We start from the raw sequence: 17771 nt of genomic DNA, 5'->3' as shown, positions 1-17771 counted from the left end.
CAGCCGCCGGAGGCAGCACGGGACCCCGTAGCGGTTACTAACAGGAGACAGTGACGGTGGAGGTGTGTCGTTGGACACGGTTTTGTCGTTTGCGTCGGAGTCGTTGCATGCGTTTTCGTACGCTTATGACGCCAATAGGGCGCTGAGTATGCGGTTGAAGGGCCTGAAAAGGTCGATAAAGATCCTGAGATCGAATCCGGCGATGTTGAATGAGCTGCGAAAAACGCTTATTGATAATCAAGCCCATTCTTCACAGCAGCAATTGCATCAACAGCATCAGCAGCAGCAACAACAGAAACAGCCGAATATTTTATCATTGAATCAGCTGCTCATGGCCGACCAGGCTTTTGGTAGTTTACATGGGTCGGCGTCTACAGCGACATTGTCGATTCTCGGTAATCTCACGAGCTCGTCGCTGAAAACCGCGGCTAATGGTGGTCAGTTAAATAGTAATCTGGTCAATGAGCATTTGGACGCGTTTTCTGCTCTGCTTGATGAGGCGGCCGAGTTGCTGCCAGTACCTATTGATTCGCATGGTGGAGCTGGCTGGAGCAGTACCATGCCTCGGTCGGTATCGAATCCACCGCTGATTCTCCAGGGAAGTCCTGTGGTCAATACTACTGGATCCATTGCTGCTATTGGCAGCGGGGTAACTGGTGGTGCTACTCCTAGTATTGGAGCCACCAGTGGTAGTACGGATTTGCGAGCAGTTCTTGATCTGGAATCAGCTAAAAAGAAACGAGTGGCTGCTGGTCTTGGTGAATCATCGCCACAGCTTCAGAACCAGCTGTTGAGTGCGTTGTCAATGGCTTATATCGACATGCCACGACCGCTGGTGTTTCAACGAGGCCACTCAACAGTCAATTTTGCATCTATCACTAACTCGGTGTCGACCTTGAACCTGGCTATTCTGCCGTCTTCGGCTCAAGGCAACAACAGCAGCAGTGTCAATATCACGCCAGTTCAACCCATTTCGTCAAAATACGCATCCAACTACTCGGTGTTTACTACCGAATTTAAAAGCCCATATAAAATTCTGTCTGCAAACGACATGGCCTGTCTGCTGCTGGGCCTGTCTCAGGTAGACTTGAAAAAACGGTCGATTTTCGATATTCTCGAGGACAACTATGGACAGTATGTCGAGAATATTATTAATAACGGGTTGAACGGCGGCCAGCCCAAATCTGTATTTATCTGTGGCCATATTCTGCCTATAGTCAAGTCAAATGGAATCCACAGTCTGGCTAGTTTCTGGGTTCGAAGTCATAATGGGTTTATTTCCTGGGTTCTTAATGAAGTCATTGCCGATAAAATTTATTTGAAAGTGTCTACACTGGACTGGAAACTGTTGAGTATAACTGGTGATAACTACAAAATATTCACCCCACAACTGACACTGCCAGAAGACGAGCCCAAACTTAGGGAAATGTCACTCAAGGACCTGATTCCCGGGTTGAGTGATATTGATGTCGAGTCTTTGGAGAAATGGAACGCCGATTTCCCAGGATACAAATACCACACGGTGCAAGCCCACTCGGCTAATATGCCGTGTTTCGCCAAACTCAAGTCGTACGATGATTTTGAAGCCACTGCTGAGATCTCCATTACATCGATGCCGCTCATGGCCGGAGTAATTGTTATTGACCGCTGGTGCACTGTTGTTGACTATAATGAGTATTTTGTAGGTACTTTACTGGGATATGGAAGAGACAGTAACAAGGTTTTGAGGGGAGCACCCGTCACTAGCATTATCCCCAGGTTCACTGACTACCTGGAAAAGGTTTTTGCCAGCTATCAACTGGGTACAGATGGCAATCCATTACCAATAGGATTGGTGATTCCCGAGCAGGCTTTCCGTAAAGTGGCTGCTTTAGACCCGAATCAAACGAATGATGGAGACTTGCCACGGTTGTATCCAGTTACCGATATCTGTGCTGTGACATTACAAGGCTCACACATTCACGTTGATATTCAATTGCGAGTGGTATCTAACACGCATTTTGCACTGTGGGTCAGTTACTCGCGTGATATCCAGGGTCTTCATTCCGAATATGAGATGCCTTCTCAACTATCGCTCCTTGACAATGTGCTCGAATACCGGGCCAATCTCAAGAAATCTGGAAGCGGTGGTGGCTCTTCGTCCAACAGTCGTAGCAGCACTGCTGGAAGTGGAGAAAGTGTCAGTGCCGAGAGTAATACACTGACTCCTATGGACAGTGAGGACAGTCTTGTCACGCCTAAAGCAGCTGAACAGTCTGATGCTCAATTGTCATCCTCAGAAACCAACGACAAGAATGGCCACGAGACAGACGGTAGTAAACCACCAGCTAAGAAGAACCAGGCTGTACCAGATGCTCTTTCCACAACCAACAGACGACCACCTGTAGAAATTGGTGCCCGACGAAGACAGAAAAGTCTGAAAGATTTCAACATTGTTCAGAAGCTGGGAGAAGGGGCCTATGGTAAGGTGTTGTTGGTGCAATACCCAGTTGAGCCCAAAGACGTGGTGGTTCTGAAGTGTGTGATCAAGGAGCGCATTCTTGTAGATACCTGGACACGAGACAGAAAACTAGGAACCATTCCTAACGAAATCAAAATCATGAACAATCTAAACGCATTACCACATAAGAACATTGTACGTTTGATCGATTTCTTCGAAGACGACTTATACTATCACATTGAGATGGAGCGGCACGGCAATCCTGGGACCGATCTGTTTGATCTGATCGAACTCAAGCCAGACATGCCGGTTGAGGAGTGTAGACAGATGTTCAAGCAAGTGACATCTGCCGTGGTTCATCTACACACGCACGGAATCATCCACCGAGACATCAAAGACGAGAATATCATTGTCGACGAGCATGGTGACGTCAAGTTGATTGATTTCGGTAGCGCTGCACTTACAAGACAGGGTCCTTTTGACGTATTTGTGGGCACTATAGACTACGCAGCACCCGAAGTGCTGAGTGGCATGCCCTACGAAGGAAAGCCACAGGACGTATGGGCTCTCGGCATCCTCCTGTATACCATCATGTACAAAGAGAACCCGTTCTACAACGTGGACGAGATCATGGAAGGCGACCTGCGTCTGCCATACATCCCCAGCGAGTCCTGTGTCGACCTGATCCAAAAGATCCTCGAGCGCGACATCCGAAACAGACCCAACATCCACACCATCTGGGAGCACGAGTGGCTGCAAAACTAGCACCACTCATAGCTTATTTATTACGATTATTGTTATATAACCGACAATATAATGCATTTCACGAACTCTCACCGTGCCTCCGGCGGCTGGGGCTCTGCCCCAGACCCCGTAGCTCCTGCTTCGCAGGAGATAGCTGGGACCGTCGACGGAACGACTCGAGCGGAGCGAGAGGAGCAGCGGGGTCTGGGGCAGAGCCCCAGCCGCCGGAGGCAGTACCCCATCTGGAAGTAAAACAAATGCATAGTCTATAAAGGTCATTAGCTCGTTTGGAGGTAGAGCCCTTTTTCGATCTCGGCGTCGAGGCGGGCAGCGTTTTCCGAGTTGCGCCAGTGGAGCCAGTAAAGAGGTCCGGCGGTCATGATGATGATACCGCCGAGTGGGACCGCGTAGTAGGGGAACGAGCCGGGTTTGAGCTCGTAGGGAGGAGGGATCCAGGGGACAATGATGAGGAACAGGTTTGTGAGTAGGTATGCTACTGAATGGTACAATGGGGCATGGTAGCTGCCGGGTTTGTTGCCCCAGTTCTCCTTGACTCGGTTGAATTGGAGGTAGATAAGTCCTGCCGTTACTGAAAATGATATGAATGTGATGGGGTATGTCGACAGGTCGACAACAAACTCGTACACTCGTCCGGGTGGAGGTACCACAAGAAGAATGACAGTCAGACTGGCGTGCATCAGTAATCCGACAAATGGCGTGTTGAATGGTTTGTATGAAGAGATAATGGGCGAGAATGGAATCAGATAGTGTTTTCCAAGCTCGGCAGTCACTCGCGAAGCTGCATAGCTCACTACAAGGATATTTCCCAGGTTTGAAAGGGCAATGAAAAATGGTAGTACTCGGGCAGCTACGGAGTCTCCGAAAATGATCTGACAGAACTTGCCAGCAACAATGACTCCTGAATCAGCGATTTCTTGCTTCGATACCACGGCAAAATACGCAATGTTGCAGAAACAGTAGAAAAACATCACCATTCCAATAGCAAGTGGACCAGCAATACCCATTGTATGAGCAGGGTTCCTAATCTCGCCCATAACTGTGTTACAATTGTCCCATCCTCGGTACGAGAAAAACACTCGTAGCAATGCGATTGATATGCTGTATACATCACCGCCCATTCCGTCGTTCTGGAACATGTTGGTGAAATTGTCTGGGGGATTGTCCAGTTTAATAGCTCCAATAAGAACCAGAAACCCGCTCATGGTGATGATACCAAGAACAACCACTTTAAAGAATCCCAGCGCATTAAATAAATATCTGCCTGCTCTGGGGAATATTCCATGAAGCAGGATGCATGATAATACCGTAATCACAGCAATCACTCGAGTATAACTCTCACTTGTTTCTTTAACTCCAGCTGCCAGCTGGATATACAAGCCAAACGCATATGAATTGCTGGTCGAGTGACTCAAACAAAGATACGAAACTGCAAACGTCACAAGAGCCAAATGTTTGGGTCTTCGGAATACTCTTTCGAGGTAGTTCTTTTCCGATCCTGATTTAGGGATTTCCACTCCGAATTCCAGGTACACATTGAGACCCGAGTAAGCGATCAGCCCGCCAAAGATCCACAGAACAAGACTCCAGCCTACCGAGCCTGTCAACTCATAAACCGACGAGGGAATACTGAAAATTCCAGTTCCAATCATTTTATTCAGCATCAGGAATGTCGCAGTAGGGATTCCCAGTGTTTTTCTATGAGCATGGCCATGTTCTGGATCAAAAGGCACTCCATTATCAATATCACTATTATACACACTATCGTATGAAGCTATTGTCTGAGTATCGAATTCCTCTTCCATATGGTCTTCTCTGTACAGTTTCCCGTTGCTATTTCCATTGCCCTTGCCACTGTCACTCGAATTACCACTGGCGTTGCTATTATTTCCACGATTAATATTGGCGTGATTAGAAACGGCACCAACTTCCAGATGCTGCTGCGAGCCTGTCTGCCGACTAAGCAAGCTACTCGTCTCAGAAGCCATTTCACCTCCTTCTGACGAAATTGGTCCACAATTACAAACCCAAAATAAACAGATCAAGTAAAAACCGGCCGACTTGCCATGAAATCAGATCCTTAAAATGTATTAGTCAAAAGAGCGATGGTCAACTGTTATATAACTCTTCCACATTTATTACGAAATTACCTGCGATTCTTATCTTGCATATTCCTGGTCACATGTTGTTGCGTTATCTGTGCCTTGCCAAAATCAATCCGTCCCCAATGGCCGGAAAATATCCGGGGAAATGCCTCCGGCAGCTGGGGCTCTGCCCCAGACCCCATGGCTCCTCTCGCTTCGCTCGAGTCGGTGCTTGGCCTTGCTACTGGTATTTTATCCACGATTGAATTGACTTTTTTTTTCCGCATGGTCGCAACCGGCGTCCGATGCTTATCAGTAAACCTAACCGCTCGACGGCTCCCTGCCGCTGGAAATGCCAACATTAAGGCGTGAACTGGGGAAAGTCACGTGCTTCCCGCCAGCAGGAACTGGGTGGTTTGTTCCCCGGGTTTAGAAACCACAATTCCGCGAATGTTTGCCGTTGAGCTGCTACTCTCTGATTTCTACTAACTACTTTTTGGATGTGCTTATCGAAGCTATTTAAGTGCCCTACCACCAATGGGACTTTTGTTTTCAGTATTACCCAGCTTTAAGCTACTGATTTATACTCCGGGTAACCCCTCAATTTTATAATTTGGGAAATATTTTATTTTTTTATTCAAATTTTTATTTATTTTAATTTCCTCGCTCAGAGGAATTCAGAAACTTATTAAGAAATATCGAGAGTCTGATACCAAAGGAAATACTGATTGAATTCGACCATATGGAGACATTAGTCGGGTAAGTCAACTCCATAGTCGGGTAAGCCATGTCGAGTCAACTACATCCACGCCAGATCCTCTGCACGATCAGATATTTTAGTCGGGTACACCCATGTCGAGTCAACTACATCCATCCCAGATCCTCTGCCAGATCAGCTGGAGATAGTAGTCTGGATATTCGTCTTGGGTCCATACTGCCAGCTGGAAATGCCAATATCGAGGCGTGAACTGGGGGACGTCATGCGGAGATAGCTGGACTCGGTCTGCCTCCGGCGGCTGGGGCGCTGCCTCAGACCCCGTTGTTCTCGCTTCGCGGGCTTTGCTCTCGATTTTGTACCATTTACTTACGATTGCTCGAGTAATCTTTGTTCATAGTCTGGTGCTCTGATAGAGAATGTGCCCTGTGCCAGACTGATTTGCACGACCTGCATGTCGAGCCCAACATCAACGCTGGCTTTTGTCGCTCAATGGTTATCATTCTTTACTTTTATAAGACTTTGTTTTGTCTCAATGGCCAATTGGACTATATTTTTCTTATACTTTTGTAATCAACTATATATATTGTACTGGTTATCTGGGTTGCATATTAGCTATTGGATAAAGTGAAAATAAATAAGCTATAGACCAGAAATGTCAAATTCCACCTGGTCTTATTGTAATTTATAATCAATTATAACAATTACCGTATTAGTAGCCCTCTTAATCGCTTGCCAATTACTATCTAATAACCGACCGGTGTCACGAATTTTAGCACACCTATCCCGCTTTATACATATAACGGGATCTACCATTTTCTAAACTTATTTTCTGAATTCTGAGATAAAGAGTCCTTTGTAGTAATAATAGTCTGATTGAAACCAGTTATTTTATTTTAATCAGAATTGAAGAAAGGTCTGTTGAATTTGACTGGGCTAAATGAATTGATCGCCATGTTAATACCGGGATAATAAGTGCTTTTTGCCGATCCCTCAGGGGTAGGCGCTGGTTACCTGGTGGTAAGGATCCGACTTTTCGCTCGCGATTCGCCATATGACTAGAAATATTAATCTAGAGGTAGAATTGAATGCTACAAGCTGGAAATACAAGATTGTATCTGGATATCCATCCAATCGGCTAAATGTTTTGGACTCGACATTCCATACCAGCTGCTTTTTCATATATCACGTTGCATTTCATGTACTAACTTCTCTTTATATTTCTGAGGGATTCAGTGACTTGTCAATAAATTTTGAGAGATGATCAAGGAAAGCTCAACTTTAATGAATTAGGCGGAATTAGGAATACTAAGGAAGAAAAAGGAAGTATTTGACACGGTATGTATGAGTTGGAGGCCTCAGAAGTTACCCGGTGTTTAGAGACTGTCCCCCCCCAAAGTTCGTAGCTGCCATGTTCTTCGGGTCCTGACTGTTGTCAGTTATCCAATAACTAGGAGGACCATCTGGATATCGTGGGATATTTGATGAGTAACAATTATAGTTCCAGGGGGTTTATCAATTTTATTTTTTCTTCTGGACTAAGTCATCCAAGTCTAAGTTGTTTAGAGCTAAACAGCAAAGTGACATTTGATTTCGTTACAGTTTTGGTCGGTCTTCATCGCCCAATTGACGAAATCCCCGAAGTCCGGACGGCCCCACGCCGGACTCGAGCGAAGCGAGAGGAGCAACCAGGGCCTGGGGCGGAGCCCCAGCCGCCGGAGGCAGACCTAATAATCCGGCAAAATACACACCCAGACACATATAAATGTCTAGGTTAGGGTAAAAATACGGATTTGTCGGACGATTACCCCTGAGCACAGACCAGTACTAATACCCAAATAGAGTCTCGACAGGATACATAATAGAAATAAACATCAGGCCATAAATACGTTGTGATAATAAGGTTTTGATAGACCAGTTGGTTGATTTTAGATTTTATTTCTAAATGATCTGGGCCGGATTGCGGCCACAAGGCAAACAAGTAATCCGGAGGACACTCGATTTCGCAGGGTAGAACGGTATGAGGCATTTCTACTCAACTGACCTCCAATGCTCGCTTTAGAGACGCCTTGAATAATATTAATAACAGTAGTAATTGTAATAGTAATGTAATAGAAATAATATATACCTACAAAGAAATCAAGTAGACAATTATAAACCGAGTCAAGACCAATTTCTCAAGGAAGAGGTGAAAAAAAACCGCAAATTGAGTTTATAAATCGATAGGAAATAAAATTTACTTGTTCAAAGACCGCTAATTCTCCTGTTAGAAAGTCGTTAGTTTTATACGTCCGGTTCCGTACCACATATGCTTATGTCGACGATATATCGACGGAGCGGGTGTGGGGTCATATGCATGTAAAGGATTCTCAGGTGATTATAAATGACAACAGCGGGTGGAAGTGCATGTCTAATGAAATTTTTACTTTGTTCTGATTGGCCTGCACGACATAGAAAGCGAGAACCAGCTCACCAGGTGCATCTAAAATCGCGCGGCTGAACAAGCTCGCGACGAATTAACCATACAAAAAAAATGATAACCACCACTACCACTCATAGTAGCCAAAAACACATTGTATCACATCACCACCATCACCTCGCTGGACAATTTCCCTCATTTCATACTTGTGGACTCCAAACATCATGTAAGTTATTGATTTATACGAATAGAGAAGTGTCGAGAATGGATAGAACAGGGTTGGATCCGTGCGGGTCAATAGGAATAAGTCAGTGAGGTTATCTTGTATTCGATTGGCTCAGTATAGATATGGCTTGAACAGTGGACTGGAGTTTTAGAGAAGTCATAGATGACAATTGTTTATGACAATAGTTGGTATAATGTTATTTGTATGGTAATCATTTGTAACGATGGTCTCGAGTCGGTGAATCAAATTTCAGTTGTCATACTCGATCTCGAGCAATCCCATTGGGCAATGGTTAGAAGTTCATGCCGGACCACGAGAGTCTTGTACCCTGAGCATGAAATTTCATATTTAGTTCTCTTATGTGGAACAATGAGTAGAGACTGTTGTGATTAGGACTTCCTTTAATACAGTGACTCTCTTGTTCTCATTCAAGCCTGCTATTTGTTCGGTGCTACCTCAGCTGATTGTGCAATCTCAGTATTCAGTTCAGCCAGCTCAGTTGAGCTAAGTTGTGTTCTGTCTGACCTGACTGTTGCTTTATTTCAGTTTATCTGTTATTTCAGTTCAGTCCAGTTCTTTTTTTCGTCTTCAGTTCAGTTCTGGTTCTCATTAGCATTTTCATCTCATGACTTCTGCTGTCTCTCACCCCTTAACAACTTCACTATCAAAACAAAAAACCCCCAAGCCCACACTCCATTTCTCCCCGACGCCCGACTCGAGCGAAGCGAGAGGAGCCACGGGGTCTGGGGCGTAGCCCCAGCCGCCGGAGGCAGACCCCCACCTCAAAAAGAACCGTACTAACAGAATCCCAGAATGCTTCGTGGTTTCAGATCTGTTGCTAGACCCAGCTTGGCTCGTGCCGCTGCACCAGTGGCCCGTCGTCAAGCCCACGCTATTTCTAACCCTACCTTGGTTAACCTTGAGAGTCGTTGGGAGGCTATGAGCGAGGAGGAGCGTTCAGATATCGTTGCTCAATTGGCCGAGAGACAAAAGGGCTCGTGGGCCGAGTTGACTGTTGCCGAGAAGCGTGCTGCTTGGTACATTTCCTACGGTGCCTGGGGCCCCAGAAAGCCCATCCACGCTCCTGGCGATGCCGGCAGAATTGTTAAGGGCATTGCTGCAGTGATTCTCGGCGCCGCTACTCTTTTCACCACCATCAGATTGTTGTCTCCATCTCTACCTCACACCATGAACAAGGAATGGCAAGAGGCTGCCAACGAGAAGCTTGCCGAGAAGAACGCCAACCCCTTCACTGGCTACAACCAAGTCCAATCGCCTTCCAAGGGTCCTTCTGACGACGACGAATAAATGAGTGAGTGACTCCAAATTGCACACGGCCGGCTCCCACGCTTGCTTCATTTTGTTCTTCTAACTTATTATTATTTGTTTTCTTACTTCTCTGAGCAGACCATTGTTAGTTTAGCATAGAAAATTCAAAATTACTCGACTGTGGGCCCGCTGCCTCCGGCGGCTGGGGCGCTGCCCCAGACCCCGTGGCTCCTCTCGCTTCGCTCGAGTCGATACGTCGACGGTCCCTGCCATCTCCTGCGAAGCAGGAGCTACGGGGTCTGGGGCAGAGCCCCAGCCGCCGGAGGCAGTACGGGAAAAAAGAGCTGCCGGAGGCATGCTCGAGTCGTGGAGGTTCAATCAGAGGTTGAAGTTGACTAGAACATGATCACGCCAATGCCACCGGGCTTGCGTTCTAGGCTCTTCTCGCGTTTGGAGATGCCACCATGGATTGGGAAGGCCTTGTAGTTGAAGAGGTAGTAGTTAAGGAACCCGTCACCAGCACCGAATTTCAGGTCTTCGAGGAACAGAGCGTTGTCCTGCACCGACAGAGCATTGAATACGTCGAAGTTCTTAGCTTTGGCGAGGATTAATGCATTTTGGATCAGGACAAACAGTCTGCTTTTCAGTACTGATTCGTTGTCACTGGACTTGTTATCGCCGAGTCCTGCTGTTGTGGCATAGTAAAATAGATAGGCCACGTTGATCGAATCGTACTTCGAGTTGCCAAGAACAGTGGACTCGAGTCCATAGAAAGACACGAAATCGGTGATTTTGTTCTCACTGTCAGTGACAACGTAAGAATAGATAACCTTATCGTGCTCGGATGCATGTACTGAGTCGAGAAGCCAGTGTGCGGTCTCTTGTTCAGTGAACTTGGGGACCAGTTCATATCTGTTGAGGAACGTATCAAGTAGTTCATGAACTTCAGACACATCTTCAACAGTCATGGGACGCAGGGTTTCCAGAGTCGGTTTAGAAGGCAGAGCGTATTTGGCAACCTGTTTAGCAGGGGTGGAATTGGATGGAAGACCTGTGAACCCGACATCGTGCAACTTGGGCCAGTTGATCGATCGGTGGTAATATCTAGCAGTGGTGATTGGAGATGGCAGAAGAGCTCCTGCTGTGTATAGAGCCTGCCAAACACCTGTAAGGTTGACTCTACGAGTGACTTCACGAATCAGCACTGGGGCAAGTCTCTTCGATCGGAGTTTCTTATGAACACATAAGAAGTTGATTTCCGCAACTTTAATATCTGGATTAGTAGTTCTAAGACGTAAAGTGCCAGGAATACCAGAAATGAATCCAATAAGCTTGCCAGTATCCTTAACTCTCACCCCGACATTCCAGTCCTTGACCCAGCCGGGAGGTTTAAGACCCCAGTCCAAGAATGCTGGTGAGTACTTGAATCGAAATGTCTCGTCATCATCTTCAATGTAGTTGGCATATAGCAAATCATAGATCTCTTGCACTTTATCAGGCTGGGAAATGTCAATAGTAGACCATTCGAAGCCAGCTGGCAGTGGCGACGGTTCCTTAGAAACGTCGTCAACGGTTTTCGAGTCAATTGGCCCCTCGGCATCAATTGCATCATCAAATTTAGTTACTGGTTGTGTTTTCCAAAACTTATACTCGTCCATTGGCTTTGGTTCGGCCTTTGGATCTGGCATTGACAGCAGCTTGAACAGGTCTTCCAGTCTCATGCCAGTAGTCTTGGGTGGCTTCGTATCAGCTGAAGACACTGCGGTAACTGGTTTACCGGAATTGCTACCAGCATTGCCCTTAGCCACGACCTCAGAGGGTTGACTGGCACCAGCGGACTCTTCCCTGGACTCGGTTTTTTCTGAACCAGACATTCTATCGCTTAAAACAGCCTTGTAATAGTGATCTCAGTGTTTCTAGGTTTGGCACAGCATGAGCTTTAATCTACTTCTTGCAGTTCCAGCCGTGTGATGATTATTATAGCGGGGTATTTTTCAGGGGGTATTGCCTTACCTATAGTTGAGTCAGCGTTTTGACCAATATATTCTCGAGTACTAACTATAAGATAAATTATCTATCAGTTTTAGCAAATAAAGCTGCCGAATGTATTAATTAGTAAATAGGACTCTAAATATTAATCCCAGAATCGTAGTATTCACAGTTAGATCATCTGCACATACGATCACGTGATATTTGCATTCTAAGTGTTCCCCTGAGATCGCCTTTTGTGTCACCCTTGAAAGGATGGGAAAACGATTATTTCATCAATCGACTTTTAGTTTGATTCATGTTTCTAATCATTTGAAATGCATTATTAATCTAAACAACTGCTCAGATTGGTTTAGTGAGGTTGCTGTAAGTTGCAAGTATTCAATCTTCCATGGTCTCTGGATCTAGTAAATCTGTGATCACACGTTGAGTTCGTTCCTTCATGATATTATCCGGTCGCTCTAGCATAATTCGAGGGACTTGCTACCTTGCTAGTCATTCCATTTTCTTGAGAATCACTCTTAGCGAAGGCTGAGACTGTTTTGGACTAACGTAGACATGACACCGGATTACCCACTTTCCGATGGTAGTACCACCCTACTATGACATGGACCCTGGGAACTGGTTCTGAATCAGAGGTCGACGAATCAATTCAATGGGATAATTTATTCTGATCTAAACTTTAGGCTGGATAGTGATTACCTCACTCTTGATTGAACCCACTTCTATTACTCTCTTACCAATTGTTGTTGATTTTACTCTACTGACACGGTATGCCTTCGTCTATTTATTATGTTATCGGTTTTCGTCGACACTGAGTCCCTCGGTTCTTCATTAGTACTATTATGCTAAACAATCATGAAGTACATACTATTAGTATTTGTATACCATAATTCCCGTGCGTTATAAGATGAAATTATGCACATACTCCGGTACCGTTTGCGCAATTACCACTCTCTTGATATTAAATCTAAGATCCTAATAACTTCATTGAATTATGGTGTTAGCTTACATAGAGAGTTGTATAGTAATATACTTCTTTACAAATTACGATGGGTGGCTCACCAGCGAGTTCTGATTTTAAAAAGTGCTATTTTGAAAATTCATATATTAAAAGTAAACATTAAAAAGAAGAGGACAATCGTAATACATTAAGTTCAAACAATCAAGATCGCAGTGATACCAAACTACCCAACTTTTACTCATGATGATGTGTTTCCAAGATAATTGGGTTAGTACTTCTGTTAAGCCGGTTCGCCTGCTAAGTCAGATTGATTTGGAAAACTTTGGAACCTCAGTAACTGGACCCTGAGTTACAATGTTATGATAGGGTGGAACTATTACAGTTCATTGTCATTGGTAAGGTGTCTTAGGATGACCAAAAAGGGTCACCCAAGACAAGAATCCTTGAGCCTCAAATCTGCTTGAATCCTCATCATCCGTCCATGAAAAATTGTGGAACTGTATCCCAATCCAAAAAGTCGCAAAGAAAGATTGCGCCGTCAATGGATAGGGCCAGTATATTCAGGAGTAGAACAGCAAGGAGCCGTAACTACCGTAGTCGAACGAACTAAATGGTCAGCTGCTCGCGGTGTGCAAGGCGACGGATGTAGTGAACAACAAGGGACGATGAGAAAATGCAGATAAAAGGCCAGTAAATCAATGAATGATAGACAACGTCAGTCGGGACTCGGGATGCCCTCCCTGAATCGCCTATCCAACAGGAAATCGTAATGACTACTCTTTCCAATAGCACCAAATAGGGAATCATAATAGTTGTGATCTCAAGGGATTGAGTTTTTCCAGATAATCTTCAGAACGAGACAAAATAATTCACCGTGATCCAACAGTCTATGACAAGTACCAAACTTTGAGAATGGAAATGAAGACCCTAAAACTTGCTAGATAGGCTAGCTCACTGGAGACCATGAGAGAATGAACTTCTTAATAAGTCATCGGTCTACCGCGTTCCAGTACGACGGTAGACCCAATGAAATTTAGAAACCTCTTTCCATAATCTCTCGGATTGATAATATTGAGAGAGGAATGGTGATGAACGATTCTACTAATATTCGACTTCAGTGCCTTGGATACACCATATGGAGAAAGAGAATCAATCATACCCATCGCATGTCTAATTTCGCTTGATTGAGGGTCCTTATGAATACCGACCAAAAGTGAGTACTCCATTATGTTATATTTTTCAAGGAGTGCAACATCAGAGGCCAATTGGGTTAACAATTTCTTTCGCTTGTCTTTTCCCATAAAAATGATCTCTTGGTTCTCCACCCAATCACCGTCTTTATTGATATCGCGGCCATTCATAGCACTAGTAGCTTCTGATCGCTTTCTGTGCTTAATCCCTTTAAGATCATAGACCGTATCGACGTCGGTGCCAACCAAGTTCTTCATGACAACAAAATGAGTGTCTTTTCCAAGAGTTCTAAGAGTAAAATGACCAAGATAAGTAGGGATTAATGACTCTGGATTCTCTTGAATGTGAGAATAATAGTCCTTCATGAAGGACTCTCCCATTAGGGTATTGTGCTCTTTGCGTTGAATTGTTTTGATAACGTATTTTCGATCAGCTGTGAAATAAAAGTCTGAATCGGTCTTTCCTGGTGATTTTACGTGTAAAGCATGATGATCAAATAGAAACGAGTTCAAATACTCGGGAAAATAAGACCCACGAAGTGTGCGAATATTCTCGTAAACAGAGGGGAAATGGCACTGAACCACGGCATCGGGAGAAACATTGAACGTTTTGTGTCCGGGTAGAAAGAACTGGACTCTAACTTCAGGGTGAATAATGGGAGGGTTCTCAACTAGAGAAGAATAAATACCTAAAAAAATTAGGTACTTCTTAGGAGCCACAGGGTTGGACTTTAATCCAAGCTTTCTTTTTAAGGAATCAATTTTGGCTTGGGCTCTTTTCATGAGCATAGTTTTCTTGTCTTCGTCAAACTTTACAACTTCAGGATTCAGGGCAGCATCCACTGATCCAAAGCGTGGAGGATATTCGCGAGTAGCGGCCTCCAAGATACTGGCTGAGGTGGCTGAAGGCAGCTCGTAAGTGTCTGAAAGATTCGACTGGCCACAACGAAGGACGGAGGAAGTAACCAACTCACCACGCTCCTTTGCTATCATCTCATCAATTTCGGGTTGCAACAAAAATGGGCAAACCCTGGGTCTAACAGGTCTAACAGGAGGCGAGGTTGGTTTATCGCTAGTCGACTCCTCCTTGGTCAGCTCCGAGAAGTTTTGAGAAGACTCTGAAGTACAGGAGCCATCGGTATCGTTGTTTGAGGGCATAGTAACAACCTCACAAACTGGCTTGTCACCATGATTTACCAAGGAGTGCAATGTTTCCTCGGAATCCAAACTGTCAGAAGCATTAGAAGCCTTAATAACCTGTTCAGTAATTTGCGAGACATTTTGGTGAACAATCTCTTCTGAACAAACAGTGGAAACAGAACTAGTTGATGACTGGTCTACAGTAACAAGGGAGACTTGACTGGGAGTGCTCCAAATAAGATGAAGATTTTCTGCTCCGGAAGAGTGAGTGGAATCCATCTCAAACTCTGAGTTATTGCCTTTAGTTCCAAGGTCAGAGTTCATTCCTTTGGCAATGAATTCCTCGTAACCATTCTGTTCAAATATTAAATGGTTCACTACAGTAGTTGGCCAGAACGTTTCGGGATTAAGGGTTTTTTTGGAGTCAATGGATCCAGTTGGTGACTGGGGAGTCTTAATAAGATCAAAATCCTTATGACGATAAGGGCGACTGGTTGAGCCTGTTTGGGCGAGGTTACCACAGGCACTACGCTTGGAATAGTAGGCCAGCTTTTCACAATTAGGATAGGAATTTCTGGGGTTTTCAATAATACCAATACGAGAATTATCTCTGGGAGCCTGGTCTTTGGTACCATACTTCGCCAAAAAGGCTTGACAATTGGGATAGGACGAACGGATTCCCTCAACAGAAGAATTTTGACGAGTTCTCAAATGATCAGGTGGCATAGACTTTGACGCAACTACGCCATCATTAAACGAGTGATGGGTGGTAATCACGGACTCATCCCTCTCAAAGGGGTGGCGAAATTTACGACACAATTTACGGAGACCCATTCTTAAGTAGAACAAGTGATAATAAAAACGATAATAGTAGTGAAACGCTGGTTAAAAAGATCTTGGAACAATAACGGTGTGCAAACTTAGCAGGCAGAATTGTTTTACTAGATAAAGAAGAAAAAGAGAAGAAAAAGCGGGAGTTACAACCATTTTTATGGAGATGGTCCTCAAAGATTATGGGACGAAAAACAAGGGTTACTTACGACGGCCCCATCTCGGGGATCATTATAACCACGTTATAGGCTTATAAAAACAGTTAAGATAGGAGAGAAACATGGAAATTTATTGATAAAGTCACTTTGCAAGTGAAAGACATTTATTCAGCTATACTGCTGCCTCAAAAGGAGATCTCAGGGGAATCTATGATATAGGTCACGTGATGGGCTTGGAATAATCGAATTGCGGGTTTAAGTAGATATTGTAGCCATTTTATTTAAAGTCACTCGGCGCTTCAAGAATCTAGTGGGATTAGGTATATCACGGAAATATAGGATTCTAATAGAGTGAGTCTCTGAACCGTGTTAGATTGGCAGATAATTTCCACCGTCTGACATAGATCCAATTTTTCTGGTTTCTGGTTTATTGTCCAGGCATGAGAGGCCAAATAGCGTTCTTGGGATGGAACACTCTACTAATAAATAGCTTAGCCAAATTCGATATAGTTCATGATATAGTCCAGTATCTCATAAAGCTCAACCTTTCTCCGCAGTGACGATCAGTGTCTTGCCTACTGACAAACTGGTTGCTGCTGGAATTGAAAGAATCAGAAAAAAGTTCTGTCCCATCCAAAATCCCAGAAAACAGACCCAAGTCATTTGGGTGGCGTATGTGGGATCTAGTGCCTCTGAACAGAATATAATCAGCTCCTTTACTTTCTAATTCGACGTGCACCACATGCATGCAGGTATATGCAGGGTCCAAAGTTAAAATGTATTGTGCTTAACTCTGTGTTTTATGGATGATTATGAATATAGCTCTTAAGTCCCTTCGTTTAGTTTTCTGTCCTTTATTTGACAGTCTACAATTGTAAACTTCTCCCAATTGTATTACTGTCATGAGCTAATATGGTGATAGAGTCATGGAACAGTTAGATGCCTTCGGCGGCTGGGGCTCCACTCCAGACGCCGCTGCTCCTCTCGCTTCAATCGAGTCAGGCCTTGGGACTGTTCACGAAGCTTGAATCTAAAGGAATCCAGCAGCAATGGTATCAGCATAGAAAATGAAAAGGTGAAGGCTCAACACATATGCCACTTATTCGGCAGATTAAAACTGGTGAAAATATGATTACTTATATATCTGTCAATAAGAAACAAACGAGAATTATATAATTTCACTTGTACTTCACTTACTCATGGATTCAAATGCCATAAACAGGGGATACAATCATTTGCACCCTTAGTCTGTACACCTGCAGAGTCCAGCCAACAACGGGATGGAAATAATACTTGGAACGAGACCAGGCGGAGACTTAATTTTGGTCGATTCATCTGGCAGTGCTCATTATATGAACTGGACCAGGAAATACTAGTTGAATTCGAGGGTCTGGAGACACTATTCAGGGAAGCTCAAACAACGCTGTTGCGCCCTAGGTCAGTTCTCTTTTATGAACCAGTTCACCACTAACCCCCGTACCTCGATACTCCAGGGGGAGCTATCTGATATAGACCCTAGCTGTGTTCTGCTTTAAGAAGCACCAACAGCTCAAGTCAATATGTAACTGCTAAAAGTTTCCTTCA

At 44.5% G+C, this 17771-nt stretch overlaps 5 protein-coding genes across 5 annotated transcripts; 2 read left to right on the top strand and 3 right to left on the bottom strand.

Moving 5' to 3' along the window:
- Positions 1–202: 202 nt before the first annotated feature.
- On the top strand, positions 203–3205 carry PSK2 (serine/threonine protein kinase PSK2; the record flags this gene model as incomplete). Its single annotated transcript, XM_018881958.1, has 1 exon — positions 203–3205. The coding sequence occupies one exon, from the start codon at positions 203–205 to the stop codon at positions 3203–3205; it is 3003 nt and encodes a 1000-aa protein (XP_018736385.1).
- A 257-nt stretch (positions 3206–3462) lies between these two features.
- On the bottom strand, positions 3463–5190 carry MUP1 (Mup1p; the record flags this gene model as incomplete). The annotated part of the gene is made up of 1 exon (XM_018881957.1): positions 3463–5190. One exon carries the CDS (start codon positions 5188–5190, stop codon positions 3463–3465), a length of 1728 nt encoding a protein of 575 aa, XP_018736384.1.
- A 4269-nt stretch (positions 5191–9459) lies between these two features.
- COX5A (cytochrome c oxidase subunit Va) lies at positions 9460–9954 on the top strand (the record flags this gene model as incomplete). Its single annotated transcript, XM_018881956.1, has 1 exon — positions 9460–9954. The coding sequence occupies one exon, from the start codon at positions 9460–9462 to the stop codon at positions 9952–9954; it is 495 nt and encodes a 164-aa protein (XP_018736383.1).
- A 356-nt stretch (positions 9955–10310) lies between these two features.
- NMT1 (glycylpeptide N-tetradecanoyltransferase NMT1) lies at positions 10311–11789 on the bottom strand (the record flags this gene model as incomplete). The annotated part of the gene is made up of 1 exon (XM_018881955.1): positions 10311–11789. One exon carries the CDS (start codon positions 11787–11789, stop codon positions 10311–10313), a length of 1479 nt encoding a protein of 492 aa, XP_018736382.1.
- A 2059-nt stretch (positions 11790–13848) lies between these two features.
- On the bottom strand, positions 13849–16032 carry MSS4 (1-phosphatidylinositol-4-phosphate 5-kinase; the record flags this gene model as incomplete). Its single annotated transcript, XM_018881954.1, has 1 exon — positions 13849–16032. The coding sequence occupies one exon, from the start codon at positions 16030–16032 to the stop codon at positions 13849–13851; it is 2184 nt and encodes a 727-aa protein (XP_018736381.1).
- Positions 16033–17771: the final 1739 nt, after the last annotated feature.

Source organism: Sugiyamaella lignohabitans, chromosome D, assembly GCF_001640025.1.
Source record: "Sugiyamaella lignohabitans strain CBS 10342 chromosome D, complete sequence".
Classification (NCBI taxonomy): Eukaryota; Fungi; Ascomycota; class Dipodascomycetes; order Dipodascales; family Trichomonascaceae; genus Sugiyamaella; species Sugiyamaella lignohabitans.
Note: the sequence above shows the minus strand (reverse complement) of the source record. Positions and strands in the feature narration are given on the sequence as shown.